General features: G+C 45.0%; 1 protein-coding gene across 2 annotated transcripts in view; it reads left to right on the top strand.

Moving 5' to 3' along the window:
* LOC124139612 (cGMP-dependent protein kinase 1-like) overlaps positions 1-17,942 on the top strand; it is a 143,411-nt gene that overhangs the window by 73,858 nt on the left and 51,611 nt on the right. For both annotated transcript variants that reach the window (XM_046506830.2, XM_046506839.2), the window contains exons 5-9: positions 3,573-3,678; positions 13,087-13,150; positions 15,825-15,902; positions 16,559-16,653; positions 17,011-17,079. In XM_046506830.2, the coding sequence (XP_046362786.1) occupies positions 3,573-3,678; positions 13,087-13,150; positions 15,825-15,902; positions 16,559-16,653; positions 17,011-17,079 (412 nt within the window). The remainder of the gene's footprint in view (positions 1-3,572; positions 3,679-13,086; positions 13,151-15,824; positions 15,903-16,558; positions 16,654-17,010; positions 17,080-17,942) is intronic.

Below are 17,942 nucleotides of genomic sequence, written 5' to 3' on the forward strand. Positions count from 1 at the left end.
TCCCAAACAACATATCTCCCCGACCATGCCTACCATTACTGAACAACATATCTTACCCACCACACCTGCCAATACTGAACAACATATCTCACCCACCACACCTGCAAATACTGAACAACATATCTCCCCGACCATGCCTGCCATAACTGAACAACATATCTTACCCACCACACCTGCCAATACTGAACAACATATCTCACCCACCACACCTGCCAATACTGAACAACATATCTCCCCGACCATGCCTACCATTACTGAACAACATATCTTACCCACCACACCTGCCAATACTGAACAACATATCTCACCCACCACACCTACCAATACTGAACAACATATCTCACCCACCATGCCTGCCATTACTGAACAACATATCTCACCCACCATGCCTGCCATCACTGAACAACATATCTCACCCACCATGCCTGCCATTACTGAACAACATATCTCACCCACCATGCCTGCCATTCCTAAACAACATATCTCACCCACCATGCCTGCCATTCCCAAACAACATATCTCACCCACCATGACTGCCATTACTGAACAACATATCTCCCCGACCATGCCTGCCATAACTGAACAACATATCTTACCCACCACACCTGCCAATACTGAACAACATATCTCACCCACCACACCTGCCAATACTGAACAACATATCTCCCCGACCATGCCTACCATTACTGAACAACATATCTTACCCACCACACCTGCCAATACTGAACAACATATCTCACCCACCACACCTACCAATACTGAACAACATATCTCACCCACCATGCCTGCCATTACTGAACAACATATCTCACCCACCATGCCTGCCATTACTGAACAACATATCTCACCCACCATGCCTGCCATTACTGAACAACATATCTCACCCACCATGCCTGCCATTCCTAAACAACATATCTCACCCACCATGCCTGCCATTCCCAAACAACATATCTCACCCACCATGACTGCCATTACTGAACAACATATCTCACCCACCATGCCTGCCATTACTGAACAACATATCTCACCCACCATGCCTGCCATTCCTAAACAACATATCTCACCCACCATGCCTGCCATTACTGAACAACATATCTCACCCACCATGCCTGCCATTACTGAACAACATATCTCACCCACCATGCCTGCCATTCCTAAACAACATATCTCACCCACCATGCCTGCCATTACTGAACAACATGGTCATGACAAACCAAGTATAGTTATTTAAGAAATGACTTCAATATTTTTTGTTTATGGAGGTATAAACATAAAAGCCAGTGTGCAAACTGTATAAATCCACTTAGCGGATTTACGCAAAGTATGCACACTAAATTGTTACATTTATATATCTGAAAAAAGCAAAAATATTGAAGTCAATTCTTATAAATAAATATAGTCAACAATAATTACTTTACACACTGCTGCTTATTTAAAGATATATTCACACAAAGCTGTAGACAACAGTAAGAAATCAGGGCCATTATTCAGCACAATAAGTCAACACAAGCCCCTCCCATTATATTATCAACCAATTAGGATACAGTATTTTCTAAGTGGGCGTGGCCTCTTTTTATATGGAAACATAAATGCATAAAATATTGCTTGGTTAGTCAATCAAATGCCACGGAAGCGCTTGCAATTTATTTGTAGTGAACTGTTCCCAACTAGTCCCAACTGCTGATATGGAAATATCATGTGGGATGTGAGTACCGTGAGCCAAACCCATGTAACTGGGTATAGTGCCGACCACCATCATTCAGGAATCCAAAACATTCTTTTTCACTACAAACACTTCTTTAGCTCTAATCTGTGACAATCACAGCATGTGACCAATCAATATTCATGCCAGTCAGGAGTCAGCTTTGTTAATATCCACCTGATTGACACTTGAACATCGACCTGATTGACGCTCTGAACACACACCTGATTGCACTCTGAACACACCTGAATAAATCTCTGAACACACACCTGATTGCACTCTGAATACACCTGATTAACTCTCTGAACACACACCTGATTGCACTCTGAACACACCTGATTAACTCTCTGAACACACACCTGATTGCACTCTGAACAACCACCTGATTGACACTCTGAACACCCACCTTATTTGATGCTCTAAACACCAACCAGATTGACACTAAAACACCTAACTGACGCTCTGAACATCCACCTGATTGACCCTCTGAACACAGCTGAAGGACTCTCTGAACACCCACCTGATAGACACTCTGAACACACACATGATTGATACTCTGAACACCCACCTGATTAATGCCCTGAACACTTACCTGCTTGACACTCTGAACATCCACCTGATTGATGCTCTGAACACAGCTGAAGGACTCTCTGAACACCCACCTGATAGACACTCTGAACACACACCTGATTGATACTCTGAACACCCACCTGATTGATGCCCTGAACACTTACCTGCTTGACACTCTGAACACACACCTGATTGACTCTCTGAACACCCACCTGATTGATGCTCTGAACACTCACCTGATTGATGCTCTGAACACACCTGATTGACTCTCTGAACACACACCTGATTGACTCTCTGAACACACACCTGATTGACACTCTGAACACACCTGATTGACTCTCTGAACACACACCTGATTGACTCTCTGAACACCCACCTGATTGATGCTCTGAACACCCACCTGATTGATGCTCTGAACACTTACCTGCTTGACACTCTGAACATCCACCTGATTGACGCTCTGAACACAGCTGAAGGACTCTCTGAACACCCACCTGATAGACACTCTGACCACACACCTGATTGATACTCTGAACACCCACCTGATTGATGCCCTGAACACTTACCTGCTTGACACTCTGAACACACACCTGATTGACTCTCTGAACACCCACCTGATTGATGCTCTGAACACTCACCTGATTGATGCTCTGAACACACCTGATTGACTCTCTGAACACACACCTGATTGACTCTCTGAACACCCACCTGATTGACACTCTGAACACACCTGATTGACTCTCTGAACACACACCTGATTGACTCTTTGACCACCCACCTGATTGATGCTCTGAACACTCACCTGATTGATGCTCTGAACACACCTGATTGACTCTCTGAACACACACCTGATTGACTCTCTTAACACACACCTGATTGACTCTCTGAACACACACCTGATTGACACTCTGAACACTCACCTGATTGACTCTCTGAACACACACCTGATTGATGCTCTAAACACTCACGTGATTGACTCTGAACACACACCTGATTGATGCTCTGAACTCTCACCTGATTGACTCTCTGAACACCCACCTGATTGATGCTCTGAACACTCACCTGATTGACTCTCTGAACACACACCTGATTGATGCTCTGAACACACACCTGATTGACTCTCTGAACACACACCTGATTGAGCTGAACACACCTGATTGACTCTCTGAACACACACCTGATTGAGCTGAACACACCTGATTGACACTCTGAACACACACCTGATTGACGCTCTGAACACACACCTGATTGAGCTGAACACACCTGATGGACTCTCTGAACTCTGATGTATATGTTACAGCGGTGGTTGATGTGAAGGTGTGGGTGCTGGATCGCCGGATCTTCCAGGCTATCATGATGAAGACTGGACTTCAGAGACGAGAAGAGAGCACCAGGTTCCTCAGAAGGTTGGTACCCTTACTGAACCCTACAGCGGCATGTATCTGCCAAGTTTGCATATTGTATCACATCATTTACTGCCATTAACCGGGACAACAGGAGTTCTTATGCTCCATCATACTTTTCCATTGGATTCCGACAGAAACCAAACGAGAAACCAATGAAGGGTATTTGTCTCTTGTCCACCTAGCTGTTCTCAATAAAGGAAACCCTTCTGTAAACTACTGGGCATTAAAACACATGCAACAGCATGCAATACAACATTTTTACGTCTGCTCCTGCATATTTCTCTTGTTATGTTGGGGATGACATCATGTCCTTGTGTGGTTGGTTCTGCTGTTCTGAAATTCAGTCCATATTGAAGTGACTTCGGGTTCTTGTGTGAGGTTATCGGGAGGGTTTCAGGTGGACACAGTTGCCATTGAGTAAAGATAGTGATTGATTTTTGTGACCACCACCATGAAGCAAACTCGGATCTGGGATCATCATGCCCTTTTATGCTTAAATCATCGGTCACACTATCAAACACTGATTGTCAAACTAGAGGCAAAATTACATCACCAGTCACCATGATGGCATAAATCCTTCACTCAATTAGTCATTTACTGAATGTTGTATCAGTACTGACTTGGATTGAAAATAGCAAAGAGGTAGGAGGAATGGTATTGATACAGTAATCAGACAATTTGTTTTGCATCAATATTTACCCTTCTACTTGCCAGTGACTAGACTATATGTGGTGTTGATATTTGCATCACAAGGCAGTGTGCCCATGTGTATGCTGTGTGATGACGTGTGTGCTGGAGCTCATGAAGCCAGTATTGTGGTGTGCTGATTGCAGTGACCATCGTCTTGGCTGCAACCATGGCAGTAATGAGAGCCATCTCCACCAGCCATCTCGCAACAATGAAGAAGCAGAACAAAGTGTGCATTGTGGTGTCCGAGGACGTCTAATTGCCATGTTTCATGTTCGGGGTGGACTGTCCCTGTGGACAAATGCCAGAAGGCAGTCAGCTCGCACACTCGCTGCAACACCAATTAGTGGACTCTACATCAGACACAGATATTTTAAAGCAACAATGTAGGAACTAGATATTGAATCTGGTGTCATGGAGAGAGGGGCTTGGTGTCATGTAGAGAGGGGCCACATGTCATATAAAGAGGGGGCAGCTTGTTGTCATGGAGAGAGGGGATTGTTGTCATGGAGAGAGGGGATTGTTGTCATGGAGAGAGGGGCATGGTGTCATGTAGAGAGGGGATTGTTGTCATGGAGAGAGGGGCATGGTGTCATGTAGAGAGGTGTTTGTTGTCATGGAGAGAGGGGCATGGTGTCATGTAGAGAGGTGTTTGTTGTCATGGAGAGGGGGGCTTGGTGTCATATAGAGAGAGGGGCTTGGTGTCGTGTAGAGGGGGGCTTGGTGTCATCTACAGAGAGGGGCTTGGTGTCATGTAGAGAGGGGCTTGGTGTCATGTAGAAAGAGGGGCTTGGTGTCATGTAGAGAGGAGGTTGCTGTCATGTAGAAAGAGGCTTGGTGTCATGAAGAGAGGGGCTTGGTGTCATGTAGAGGGGGGCTTGGTGTCATGTAGAGAGAAGGGCTTGGTGTCTTGTAGAGAGAGGGGCTTGGTGTCTTGTAGAGAGAGGGGGTTGGTGTCTTGTAGAGAGAGGCTTGGTGTCATGCAGAGAGCGGCTTGGTGTCGTATAGAGAGGGGCTTGGTGTCATGTAGAGAGAGGCTTGGTGTCATGTAGAGGGGGGCTTGGTGTCTTGTAGAGAAAGGCTTGGTGTCATGTAGAGAGGAGGTTGCTGTCATGTAGAAAGAGGCTTGGTGTCATGAAGAGAGGGGCTTGGTGTCATGCAGAGAGGCACTTGGTGTCATGTACTGAGAGGGGCTTGGTGTCATGTAGAGAGGGGCTTGGTGTCATGTAGAGAGAAGGGCTTGGTGTCTTGTAGAGAGAGGGGCTTGGTGTCTTGTAGAGAGAGGGGGTTGGTGTCTTGTAGAGAGAGGCTTGGTGTCATGCAGAGAGCGGCTTGGTGTCGTATAGAGAGGGGCTTGGTGTCATGTAGAGAGAGGCTTGGTGTCATGTAGAGGGGGGCTTGGTGTCTTGTAGAGAAAGGCTTGGTGTCATGTAGAGAGCGGCTTGTTATCGTGTAGAGAGGGGCTTAGTGTCATGTAGAGAGGGGCTTGGTGTCATGTAGAGAGAGGGGCTTGGTGTCTTGTAGAGAGAGGGGGTTGATGTCATGTAGAGAGGGGCTTGGTGTCATGTAGAGAGGGGCTTGGTGTCATGTAGAGAGAGGGGGTTGCTGTCATGTAGAGAGGGGGTTGCTGTCATGTAGAGAGAGGTGCTTGGTGTCATGTAGAGAGAGGTGCTTGGTGTCATGTAGAGAAGGGCTTGGTGTCTTGTAGAAAGAGGGGCTTGGTGTCATGTAGAGAGAGGGGGTTGGTGTCGTGTAGAGAGAGGGGGTTGCTGTCATGTACAGAGAGGGGCTTGGTGTCGTGTAGAGAGAGGGGGTTGCTGTCATGTACAGAGAGGGGCTTGGTGTCGTGTAGAGAGGGGTTTGGTGTCTTGTAGAGAGAGGGGCTTGGTGTCGTGTAGAGAGGGGCTTGGTGTCATGTAGAGAGAGGGGGTTGCTGTCATGTAGAGAGGGGGTTGCTGTCATGTAGAGAGAGGTGCTTGGTGTCATGTAGAGAGAGATAGGCTTGGTGTCATATAGAGGGGGGCTTGGTGTCATTTAGAGAGGGGGCCTTGGTGTCATGTAGAGAGAGAGGGGCTTGGTGTAGTGTATAGAGGGGCTTGGTGTCATGTAGAGAGAGATAGGCTTGGTGTCATGTAGAGGGGGGCTTGGTGTCATGTAGAGAGAGGTGCTTGGTGTCATGTAGAGAAGGGCTTGGTGTCTTGTAGAGAGAGGGGGTTGGTGTCGTGTAGAGAGAGGGGGTTGCTGTCATGTACAGAGAGGGGGCTTGGTGTCGTGTAGAGAGGGGCTTGGTGTCGTGTAGAGAGAGGGGGTTGCTGTCATGTACAGAGAGGGGCTTGGTGTCGTGTAGAGAGAGGGGCTTGGTGTCATGTAGAGAGAGGGGGTTGCTGTCATGTAGAGAGAGGGGTTTGGTGTCTTGTAGAGAGAGGGGCTTGGTGTCATGTAGAGAGAGGGGGTTGCTGTCATGTAGAGAGGGGGTTGCTGTCATGTAGAGAGAGGTGCTTGGTGTCATGTAGAGAGAGATAGGCTTGGTGTCATGTAGAGGGGGGCTTGGTGTCATGTAGAGAGGGGCTTGGTGTCATGTATAGAGGGGCTTGGTGTCATGTAGAGAGGGGGCTTGGTGTCATGTAGAGAGGGGGCTTGGTGTCATGTAGAGAGAGAGGGGCTTGGTGTCATGTAGAGAGGGGGTTTGGTGTCATGTAGAGAGAGGGGGGCTTGGTGTCATGTAGAGGGGGGCTTGGTGTCATGTAGAGAGAGGGGGGCTTGGTGTCATGTAGAGAGGGGGCTTGGTGTCATGTAGAGAGAGGTGCTTGGTGTCATGTAGAGAGAGATAGGCTTGGTGTCATGTAGAGGGGGGCTTGGTGTCATGTAGAGAGGGGGCTTGGTGTCATGTAGAGAGAGGGGGGCTTGGTGTCATGTATAGAGGGGCTTGGTGTCATGTAGAGAGGGGGGCTTGTTGTCATGTAGAGAGAGATAGGCTTGGTGTCATGTAGAGAGGGGGGCTTGGTGTCATGTAGAGAGGGGGCTTGGTGTCATGTAGAGAGAGGGGGGCTTGGTGTCATGTATAGAGGGGCTTGGTGTCATGTAGAGAGGGGGGCTTGTTGTCATGTAGAGAGAGATAGGCTTGGTGTCATGTAGAGGGGGGCTTGGTGTCATGTAGAGAAGGGGGCTTGGTGTCATGTAGAGAGAGAAGTGGGGTTGGTGTCGTTTAGAGGGGGGCTTAATGTCATGTAGAGAAGGTCTAGAGGTACTGAACCTGGCGTTGTGTGGAGAGAGGCTGTTAAGGTTAGACCAGTTGTGTAGTGAGGAGGGGGCCCAGCTCTTGATGCCTTGTAGCAGATGCCTATGTCAGACGAAGGAGTGGTAGTCTAGTGAGCAGCTCCAGCACACAGATAATCACCACACAACTTTCCCAGCTCTCCATCCTTCTGCTCCACTCTCTACACAGATAGTTCACATGAATAAGCATCAACAAGTGAATATTGATTTGTCTATAATCAGTTTTATAGAGGATCCCTTTCATAGTAATACAGTGCATGAATACGTGAAATTGTTTCATGGATAACAACTTCATTTATTCTTTATAACAATGTTTCTAGCAACTACTTGCAGCTTCATCAGGTGAATATTGAGTAAGTGCATGGAGTTAATATATATACAGGAGGGTAGGTTTGCACAAGGTAGGATTAATGTACAGAGGCAACAATATAGTGACAAAGTCAATGAGATTAACAGGAAAGAAGCCAATTAAGTACAGTGAATGTTTCCTAATGGGGCTTGGTGAATAACAAGGTGTTGACTATGGTAACACCATTTGTGGTTTAAGATATTAAAGCACAGTAGAGTACATGCTGGGTAGGCAGATGCCTCTGTTAATGGCTGGCTTGTATCTCTGGATTTCAATAAATTCTTGAAGTTTCCTCTTTTTCCAGTGACCAATCTTGCCTTGTTGCCAGGAAATATGTTAGTCAGGATTTTTGTTGAGATGTTCTGAAATGTCAGATTTCATGTCAGATTTTTCCACACAGGTCTTTTATTCTGGTGCTATTGGGAGTCACTACACAGTCACTGTCACTCTCCTGTTAATCTCCTTGGCTTTGTGATTATTGTTATCTTTGAACATTAATCCTGCCTTGTGAAAGCATATCATCATGTACAGTCAAGTCTCGTTAATCCGACACTCTGCTTTATCCGACACAAATGATGGGAACTGATTGATTCAGTGCTATTTAGTCCCGTTAATCCGACATTCTCGCACTCCGACTCCGACACACCTAATTTGCAACGAATTACCGAAATCACTCATTAATCAGTCTTGTTAATCCGACACAGTGGTCAGCGTACTCCGTGGTCATCTGCCCGCGAGTACACAACCCCGTGTTTTGACACGCACTGGCTGCAGAGATTAACTTAACAATTAACAGGAAAAGCTATTCAAACCTGTATGTACAAAGCTATACAAATGTAGTTTACAAATTGAAGCCAGATAAATGTGCATGAAGCCAGTTTAAAATACAAACAGGTATATAAAACATGGTCGACTCACCTTGTAACATTCGTCAAAATGTCTGTCTGCAGTACACCTCCGAGAAAGCGTGCACGAGTAGAAATCACCCCGCAAATCAAGAAGGAGATCTGTCAGTTATTATTTTTGCAATGTCATTAATTATAAATTAAGGAAGGAATGAATAAACAACATAACAATATAAATATTTTGTTTTTAATGATTTTATTACAAGGTACACACAGTTATTATCTATCGTGAAGACGTCCGATTTTCGATCACAAATCACTTAATTTCGTTAATCCGACATACTCGTTAATCCGACACAATCATGTGCAACCAATGATGTCGGATTAACGAGACTTGACTGTATATATATTAGCTCAATGCGCTTTTTCAGTATTCACCTGATGAAGGGGCTAAAAATGTCTCTGAAATATCGTTACAAAGAAGAAAAGAAGATGCTTCGATAAAAAAAATGTCATTTATTCATGTTCTAAATGGCTATCAAAGGCTTAATTCAGTGCATATTCAAATCCAACGTCACAAGGCAGCGGTTGACAGTGTGTTAACCTGTGGCATGTGAGGTGTCTATGAGGCACATGAGGCTGAGGCTTGAAGTGCTGTGCCTACCGGCATGCACTGTGGTGACTGACACCCTTGCCTGACCGTTTGTCAGCAGCCATCACAGATATTAATGTGATTCCATAGCCTGGCCTCACCCTGTGTGGCCTGGAATCAGAAAATGGAAGTCTTTAATGAAATGTAGTATTTCATTACATTGTGAAGCACTTGCCGTGTGCTGTAATTATAGCTTGACATTCTGAGCGGGATCGGCTCAGGCATCACTGAATTGACTCTACTTGGACGTGAAGAGTGAATCAAACAATTGATGCTGCCAATAGTGCCTGACCACATAACTTCGTTGGCCCACGGTGGCTGGCCAGGGAGGGTTACCAACTTTCTGACATTAATACTGCAGCACTTGGAGTCACAAAGACACTAATTCAACAAATCAACCATATCGCATCCCGTTCTATTGGTGGGAGAGGAGATAAGTCTACATGTGTCTCCCTGACATGATAACTGATGTGTGCCTTATGTTAAACCTCTCAGTAATAGAATGCATTTGAGTGTCAGGTTATAGTTTCAGTAATACAATGCATGTGTGTCAGGTCCTGGTCTGTATATGGTGCTTCGGTACTGGTGAGATTCCTATCTATTTTAGAAATAAAGGATGAGTGGGAGTTATTTATCGTACACATAAAACACTGCAAGGAGAATAAACCATGAGGGACGCAGCCTTTTTATGGATGTTGATAAAATGTACAATGGCTCTCCCTTCTGGAGACTGTGGCTCTCCCTTGGGGACACTGTGGCTCTCCCTTCTGGAGACTGTGGCTCTCCCTTGGGGACACTGTGGCTCTCCCTTCTGGAGACTGTGGCTCTCCCTTGGGGACACTGTGGCTCTCCCTTCTGGAGACTGTGACTCCCCCTTGGGGACACTGTGGCTCTCCCTTCTGGAGACTGTGACTCTCCCTTGGGGACACTGTGGCTCTCCCTTCTGGAGACTGTGACTCTCCCTTGGGGACACTGTGGCTCTCCCTTGGGGACACTGTGGCTCTCCCTTCTGGAGACTGTGACTCTCCCTTGGGGACACTGTGGCTCTCCCTTCTGGAGACTGTGGCTCTCCCTTGGGGACACTGTGACTCTCCCTTCGGGACACTGTGGCTCTCCCTTCTGAAGACTGTGGCTCTCCCTTCTGGACACTGTGACTCTCCCTTGGGGACACTGTGACTCTACCTTGGGGACACTGTGGCTCTCCCTTCTGGAGACTGTGACTCTCCCTTCTGGAGACTGTGGCTCTCCCTTGGGGACACTGCGACTCTCCCTTGGGGACACTGTGGCTCTCCCTTCTGGAGACTGTGGCTCTCCCTTGATGACATTGTGACTCTCCCTTCTGGAGACTGTGACTCTCCCTTGGGGACACTGTGGCTCTCCCTTGATGACAGTGTGACTCTCCCTTCTGGAGACTGTGACTCTCCCTTGGGGACACTGTGGCTCTCCCTTCTGGAGACTGTGGCTGCCCCTTGGGGATGCTGTGGATCTCCCTTGATGTCACTGTGGCTCTTACTTAGGGACTTGTGGCTCTATCCTCCCCCCTTCGGGACACTGTGGTTCTTCCTTGATGACATTGTGGCTGTCCCTTGTTGACATTGTGGCTCTCCCTTGTTGACATTGTGGCTGTCCCTTGTTGACATTGTGGCTGTCCCTTGATCACATTGTGTTTCTCCCTTGTTGACATTGTGGCTGTCCCTTGATCACATTGTGGCTCTCCCTTGTTGACATTGTGTCTCTTCCTTGTTGACATTGTGGCTCTCCCTTGTTGACATTGGGGCTCTCCCTTGTTGACAGTGTGGCTCTCCCTTGTTGACATTGTGGCTGTCCCTTGATCACATTGTGGCTCTCTCTTGTTGACATTGTGGCTGTCCCTTGATCACATTGTGGCTGTCCCTTGTTGACATTGTGGCTCTCCCTTGTTGACATTGTGGCTGTCCCTTGATCACATTGTGGCTCTCCCTTGTTGACATTGTGGCTCTCCCTTGTTGACATTGTGGCTCTCCCTTGTTGACATTGTGGCTCTACCTTGTTGACATTGTGGCTCTCCCTTGTTGACATTGTGGCTGTCCCTTGTTGACATTGTGGCTGTCTCTTGATCACATTGTGGCTCTACCTTGTTGACATTGTGGCTCTGCCTTGTTGACATTGTGGCTGTCCCTTGTTGACATTGTAGCTGTCCCTTGATCACATTGTGGCTCTCCCTTGTTGACATTGTGGCTGTCCCTTGATCACATTGTGGCTGTCCCTTGATAACATTGTGGCTGTCCCTTGTTGACATTGTGGCTGTCCCTTGATCACATTGTGGCTCTACCTTGTTGACATTGTGGCTGTCCCTTGTTGACATTGTGGCTGTCCCTTGTTGACATTGTGGCTGTCCCTTGATCACATTGTGGCTCTCCCTTGTTGACATTGTGGCTGTCCCTTGATCACATTGTGGCTGTCCCTTGATAACATTGTGGCTCTCCCTTGATCACATTGTGGCTCTACCTTGTTGACATTGTGGCTCTCCCTTGTTGACATTGTGGCTCTCCCTTGGTGACATTGTGGCTGTCCCTTGATCACATTGTGGCTCTCCCTTGTTGACATTTTTACTCTCCTTTGTTGACATTGTGGCTCTCCCTTGTTGACATTGTGGCTCTCCCTTGTTGACAGTGTGGCTCTCCCTTGTTGACATTGTGGCTGTCCCTTGATCACATTGTGGCTCTCCCTTGTTGACATTGTGGCACTCCCTTTGGGACATTGTGGCTCTCCCTTTGGGACACTGTGGCTCTCCCTATGGGACATTGTGGCTCTCCCTTGGGAGACAGTGTGGCATTCTTTTTGGGAGACAGTGGCTCTCCCTTTGGGACATTGAGAATATAACCGTTGGTGACAATATGTAGCACAAGTGATCACACTGTTCACTACAAACATTCAGTGACAAAGTGTTCCTGTAGTCCTTAAGGAACTGACCGTTCATCTAGCTGATGCTTTTTTGTTGCCAATTGTCATTCCATTGCCCAATGAAAAAGACATATTTTCTGGTTAGGATGATATGATGGCCTTTAAAAGTTACTTTTTGCCCTCAAGGGTGGACATGTCAGCATGTGTTAGTTCCACACTCAACAGTTCTTTGTCTGCTCTATAGTTTTTTTCAGCTATCCTCTCAATTGCTCATCGCAGTACTCTTGAGCTGTTAGAAAAAACTGCAACAATTTTGAGGGACAGCTCCCTTGGCCTGCAGGTCTCGAGAATCAATACGGAGCTTTTCTCCATAGCAATTTCATGTGTTATTTTCCTCCACTGTCGTGGACCCATTATAGCTCATTTTGTGCCACAGAGGGTATGTTACTTGGGCAGCCCAAATAAAGAAAGATGGAGCATATGGTAATATATAGAAATGCAGAGTTAGAAAAAAATAATAAAGTAAAACAATTTAATAAAGAAAGATAGAATGTGTGACATAAAGAATTATCCCATCTTAAATGTTGTATTTCCGGAAACATGTTTATCTCAATTGTTGAAAGCATGATGTAAAGTAGAGCTTATCTGATCATGATCTATGTACAGTGACAATTGATATGGTGAGATACTATGTTAATGTTTTTGATTGTTTCTAGTGTGCCTTTACTGAAGAATCTGCAGGTCGACAAGCTTGCCAAAATTGCTGATGTCTTGGAGATTGTGAGTAGTTCCAGTCAATCTGGGTCAATATCAGCCTTACATCAATACATAAGGCAAAAGCAATGTTATTTCATGTTTTACAGATCTGTCTGGCACATTTTAGCCATTCCCACCCCTCCCTCTTTACTCAAATATTGAACAAACTATAAACACAAGAAAGATTGGTGTGTATTACACAGAAGAAAATATTGTATAAGGCCCCTTTTTGGAACAAAATGTAAATTTGGTATTTGTTATTTTTATTGTGGTACTCAACTCATATATTCCATTTTTCATAATGTTTACAATTTCTCTTTGTTGTGACCCTTGTATTCTCTCAAATAATTTTTTAAATTATTATTATTATGATATTATATAATCATATGACACACGTATCCAGGTACTAGTATCTGCTCAATTGCGGTTTTATTTGTTCCCCGACCAGTGGATGCGTTTGCATTCCAGTTATCATTCTCAACTCCCTGGGGTGTATACAACCTGCCTATAGCGGGTACCCATTACCTGCTAGGTGAACAGAGGCACATTTGAACTAAGTCACTTGTGCAGGGTGATATCACACGTTTTGACACTTGTGTTTCGGGTGTATGTACGTTTTTGTGTTTCCACCATCTGGTCCTCTACAATCGGACGAGTGGGTTCCTTTGAGTGCACAGGGTGTATGTACTGTACACTAGGGGTAGTGACAACACTGAAAACACCTGCAAACATTGTTGGTCCCAAGGCTGAATAACAACCTGGTCACTAGCGGGATACGATCTCAGCACCTGGCGCTTGCTAGCCTGACTTTTGACCACTTACCCACTCTGCCCCATGTGCCCCAAATCCATATTTGGCTCTGTAAACCGAGGAGCTGAACTTTGGCATTTAACAGTTTCTTTCTACTAACATCCTAGATTGTTCAAACCATTAGATTTTGGATTTAAGAGTTTAGTCCTCAATATTGATGCAGAAAATATTTCAGTAGCAATGTTGATATCAACTTTCTTTAAGCGAACATCTCTGTTGAGCTTTAAATTTGTTGACTATATATCCAGGTGAGCTACAACATATTTTCCCTCCCGCCTTTAGGTGTTTTTGCTGTATGAAATGTGGAACACAAGTAATTAAGTTTGTCTTGACTAATATAGCTCAGATAACAGTTTAAGGATGCACAAAAGACATAATATTTGATGCAGTAAAATTGCTTTTGCCTTTTGGGTGTAATAATGGCAGATGTTTATTGTCATAACAGCTGACACAGACTCTGGAAGACATCCATTTTATTTAGGGTAAAATTAGGAACTAGAAGAAACCAGATGCATCTACAATTCTTATTGGCAGTAAATAATCGACTGGACAGTGGTATATATGTTTATTCCAAGTCGATTTGGAACTGACACCGAAAAGTTGACCTAATCATCTGTTATGTTCCTATTGCCAATACATGTGTGCACTTGGCCACCTACTCAGTGTGATGTGTCCGTTATGTTCCTATTGCCAATACATGTGTGCATTTGGCCACCTACCCAGTGTGTTGTGTCTGTTGTGTGTCTATTGCCAATACATGTGTGCACTTTGCCACCTACTCAGTGTGATGTGTCTGTTGTGTTCCTATTGCCAATACATGTGTGCAATTGGCCACCTACCCAGTGTGATGTGTCTATTGTGTTCCTATTGCCAATACATGGGTGCACTTGGCCACCTACCCAGTGTGATGTGTCTGTTGTGTGTCTATTGCCAATACATGTGTGCACTTGGCCACCTACTCAGTGTGATGTGTCTGTTGTGTTCCTATTGCCAATACATGTGTGCACTTGGCCACCTACCCAGTGTGATGTGTCTGTTGTGTGTCTATTGCCAATACATGTGTGCACTTGGCCACCTACTCAGTGTGATGTGTCTGTTATGTTCCTATTGCCAATACATGTGTGCATTTGGCCACCTACCCAGTGTGTTGTGTCTGTTATGTTCCTATTGCCAATACATGTGTGCACTTGGCCACCTACCCAGTGTGATGTGTCTGTTGTGTTCCTATTGCCAATACATGTGTGCACTTGGCCACCTACCCAGTGTGATGTGTCTGTTGTGTTCCTATTGCCAATACATGTGTGCACTTGGCCACCTACCCAGTGTGATGTGTCTGTTGTGTGTCTATTGCCAATACATGTGTGCACTTGGCCACCTACCCAGTGTGATGTGTCTGTTGTGTGTCTATTGCCAATACATGTGTGCACTTGGCCACCTACCCAGTGTGATGTGTCTGTTGTGTTCCTATTGCCAATACATGTGTGCACTTGGCCACCTACCCAGTGTGATGTGTCTGTTGTGTTCCTATTGCCAATACATGTGTGCACTTGGCCACCTACTCAGTGTGATGTGTCTGTTGTGTTCCTATTGCCAATACATGTGTGCACTTGGCCACCTACCCAGTGTGATGTGTCTGTTGTGTTCCTATTGCCAATACATGTGTGCACTTGGCCACCTACTCAGTGTGATGTGTCTGTTGTGTTCCTATTGCCAATACATGTGTGCACTTGGCCACCTACTCAGTGTGATGTGTCTGTTGTGTTCCTATTGCCAATACATGTGTGCACTTGGCCACCTACCCAGTGTGATGTGTCTGTTGTGTTCCTATTGCCAATACATGTGTGCACTTGGCCACCTACTCAGTGTGATGTGTCTGTTGTGTGTCCAGGACTTCTTCCACGAGGGAGAGTACATCATCCGGGAGGGGGCCAACGGGGACACATTCTTCATCATCAACAAGGGGGAGGTAAGTTTGCAAGTCCAGAGTTTCTACCAATGGAGTATGGTGGCTAGTTTAGAAAGCCACCTACACATCACAAGCCATGATTGAGTGAGTGAATAGGGTTTTACACAGCTTTAAGCCCTATTCCAGCCATATCACAGGGTGCAGGGACAGCAGAAATGGGTTTCATACATGGTAATCATATCAGTTAGCAAAGCCAGGTTTCGGCATGACGTGCCAACACTTTCAAGATATCTGCTGGTGTTGTAAGCATCAGTATGAAACAGTAAAGCCGAGATCAGTCCAAGGTAAATCAAAGATATGATGTTATATATAAAATTCTAGTCTGGACTAGAAAATCCAGCGATTGATATCATGAGCATTGATCCATGCATTTGGGATATGATGACATGCATCAACAAAGTCAGCAAGCCTGACCATCCGGTACCATTAGTCGCCTCTTGTGACAAGTATGGGTTGCTGAAGACCAATTCTAACCTGGATCTTCACAGGTCGGTTCAAATATTGAAAAGTTAAATATCATTAATTATATATCTATGGGACACTGTTAACATGGTGGATTTTCATTAACAACCCTGATTTTGTTTCTTACCATGTAGTTTTGAATTTACAGATTAAATGTAGCCAGGCTTCAACTCAAAACCAAATGTCACTTGCAGGTGAAGGTCACGCAGAAAATACAAGGTTATAATGACCCTCGAGAAATCCGTCGTTTGAAACGTGGTGACTACTTTGGTGAAAAAGCATTATTAAGGTAAAGAGGTATAACATACCAGTATATAATGCAAGTTCATCTTGCCGCCTCACAGGCTTCCATAAGCAGCACTCAATATTATCCAATTATTGTCATATGATATATTCTTCAAATCATGCTGCTCTATACAATATGTATAATGATCGTATCTTTGTTATCGTCCTGTAAACTCTTGAAGAGTCATTTTGCTAGAGCCAGTAAGCAGAGATTGGAGCAGCCATAAATCTAAGTCCAGCATGTCATTTTTTGATGTTCCACATATCTGAAAAAGTGTCAGGTGCGTAATTATCGCTCATGTGTATATTTGAGTATTCCCTGTAAACATGAGCTGTAAATGATTCATTATATTCATTGTAGCGAGGACTGCCGGACAGCTAGTGTGATAGCCCAGGCCCCTGGAGTCGAGTGTCTTACTGTAGATCGAGAGTAAGTATACACTGTCCTGTCTTATAGTAGATCGAGAGTAAGTATACACCGTCCTGTCTTATAGTAGATCGAGAGTAAGTATACACTGTCCTGTCTTATAGTAGATCAAGAGTAAGTATACACCGTCCTGTCTTACTGTAGATCGAGAGTAAGTATACACCGTCCTGTCTTATAGTAGATCGAGAGTAAGTATACACCGTCCTGTCTTATAGTAGATTGTGAGTAAGTATACACCGTCCTGTCTTATAGTAGATTGTGAGTAAGTATACAATGTCCTGTCTTATAGTAGATTGTGAGTAAGTATACACTGTCCTGTCTTATAGTAGATTGTGAGTAAGTATACACCGTCCTGTCTTATAGTAGATTGTGAGTAAGTATACACCGTCCTGTCTTATAGTAGATCAAGAGTAAGTATACACCGTCCTGTCTTATAGTAGATCGAGAGTAAGTATACACCGTCCTGTCTTATAGTAGATCGAGAGTAAGTATACACTGTCCTGTCTTATAGTAGATCAAGAGTAAGTATACACCGTCCTGTCTTACTGTAGATCGAGAGTAAGTATACACCGTCCTGTCTTATAGTAGATCGAGAGTAAGTATACACCGTCCTGTCTTATAGTAGATTGTGAGTAAGTATACACCGTCCTGTCTTATAGTAGATCGAGAGTAAGTATACACCGTCCTGTCTTATAGTAGATTGTGAGTAAGTATACACCGTCCTGTCTTATAGTAGATCGAGAGTAAGTATACACTGTCCTGTCTTATAGTAGATTGTGAGTAAGTATACACCGTCCTGTCTTATAGTAGATTGTGAGTAAGTATACAATGTCCTGTCTTATAGTAGATTGTGAGTAAGTATACAC

This window comes from Haliotis rufescens, unplaced genomic scaffold (assembly GCF_023055435.1).
Source record: "Haliotis rufescens isolate VD_foot unplaced genomic scaffold, xgHalRufe1.0.p SCAF_28, whole genome shotgun sequence".
NCBI lineage: Eukaryota > Metazoa > Mollusca > Gastropoda > Lepetellida > Haliotidae > Haliotis > Haliotis rufescens.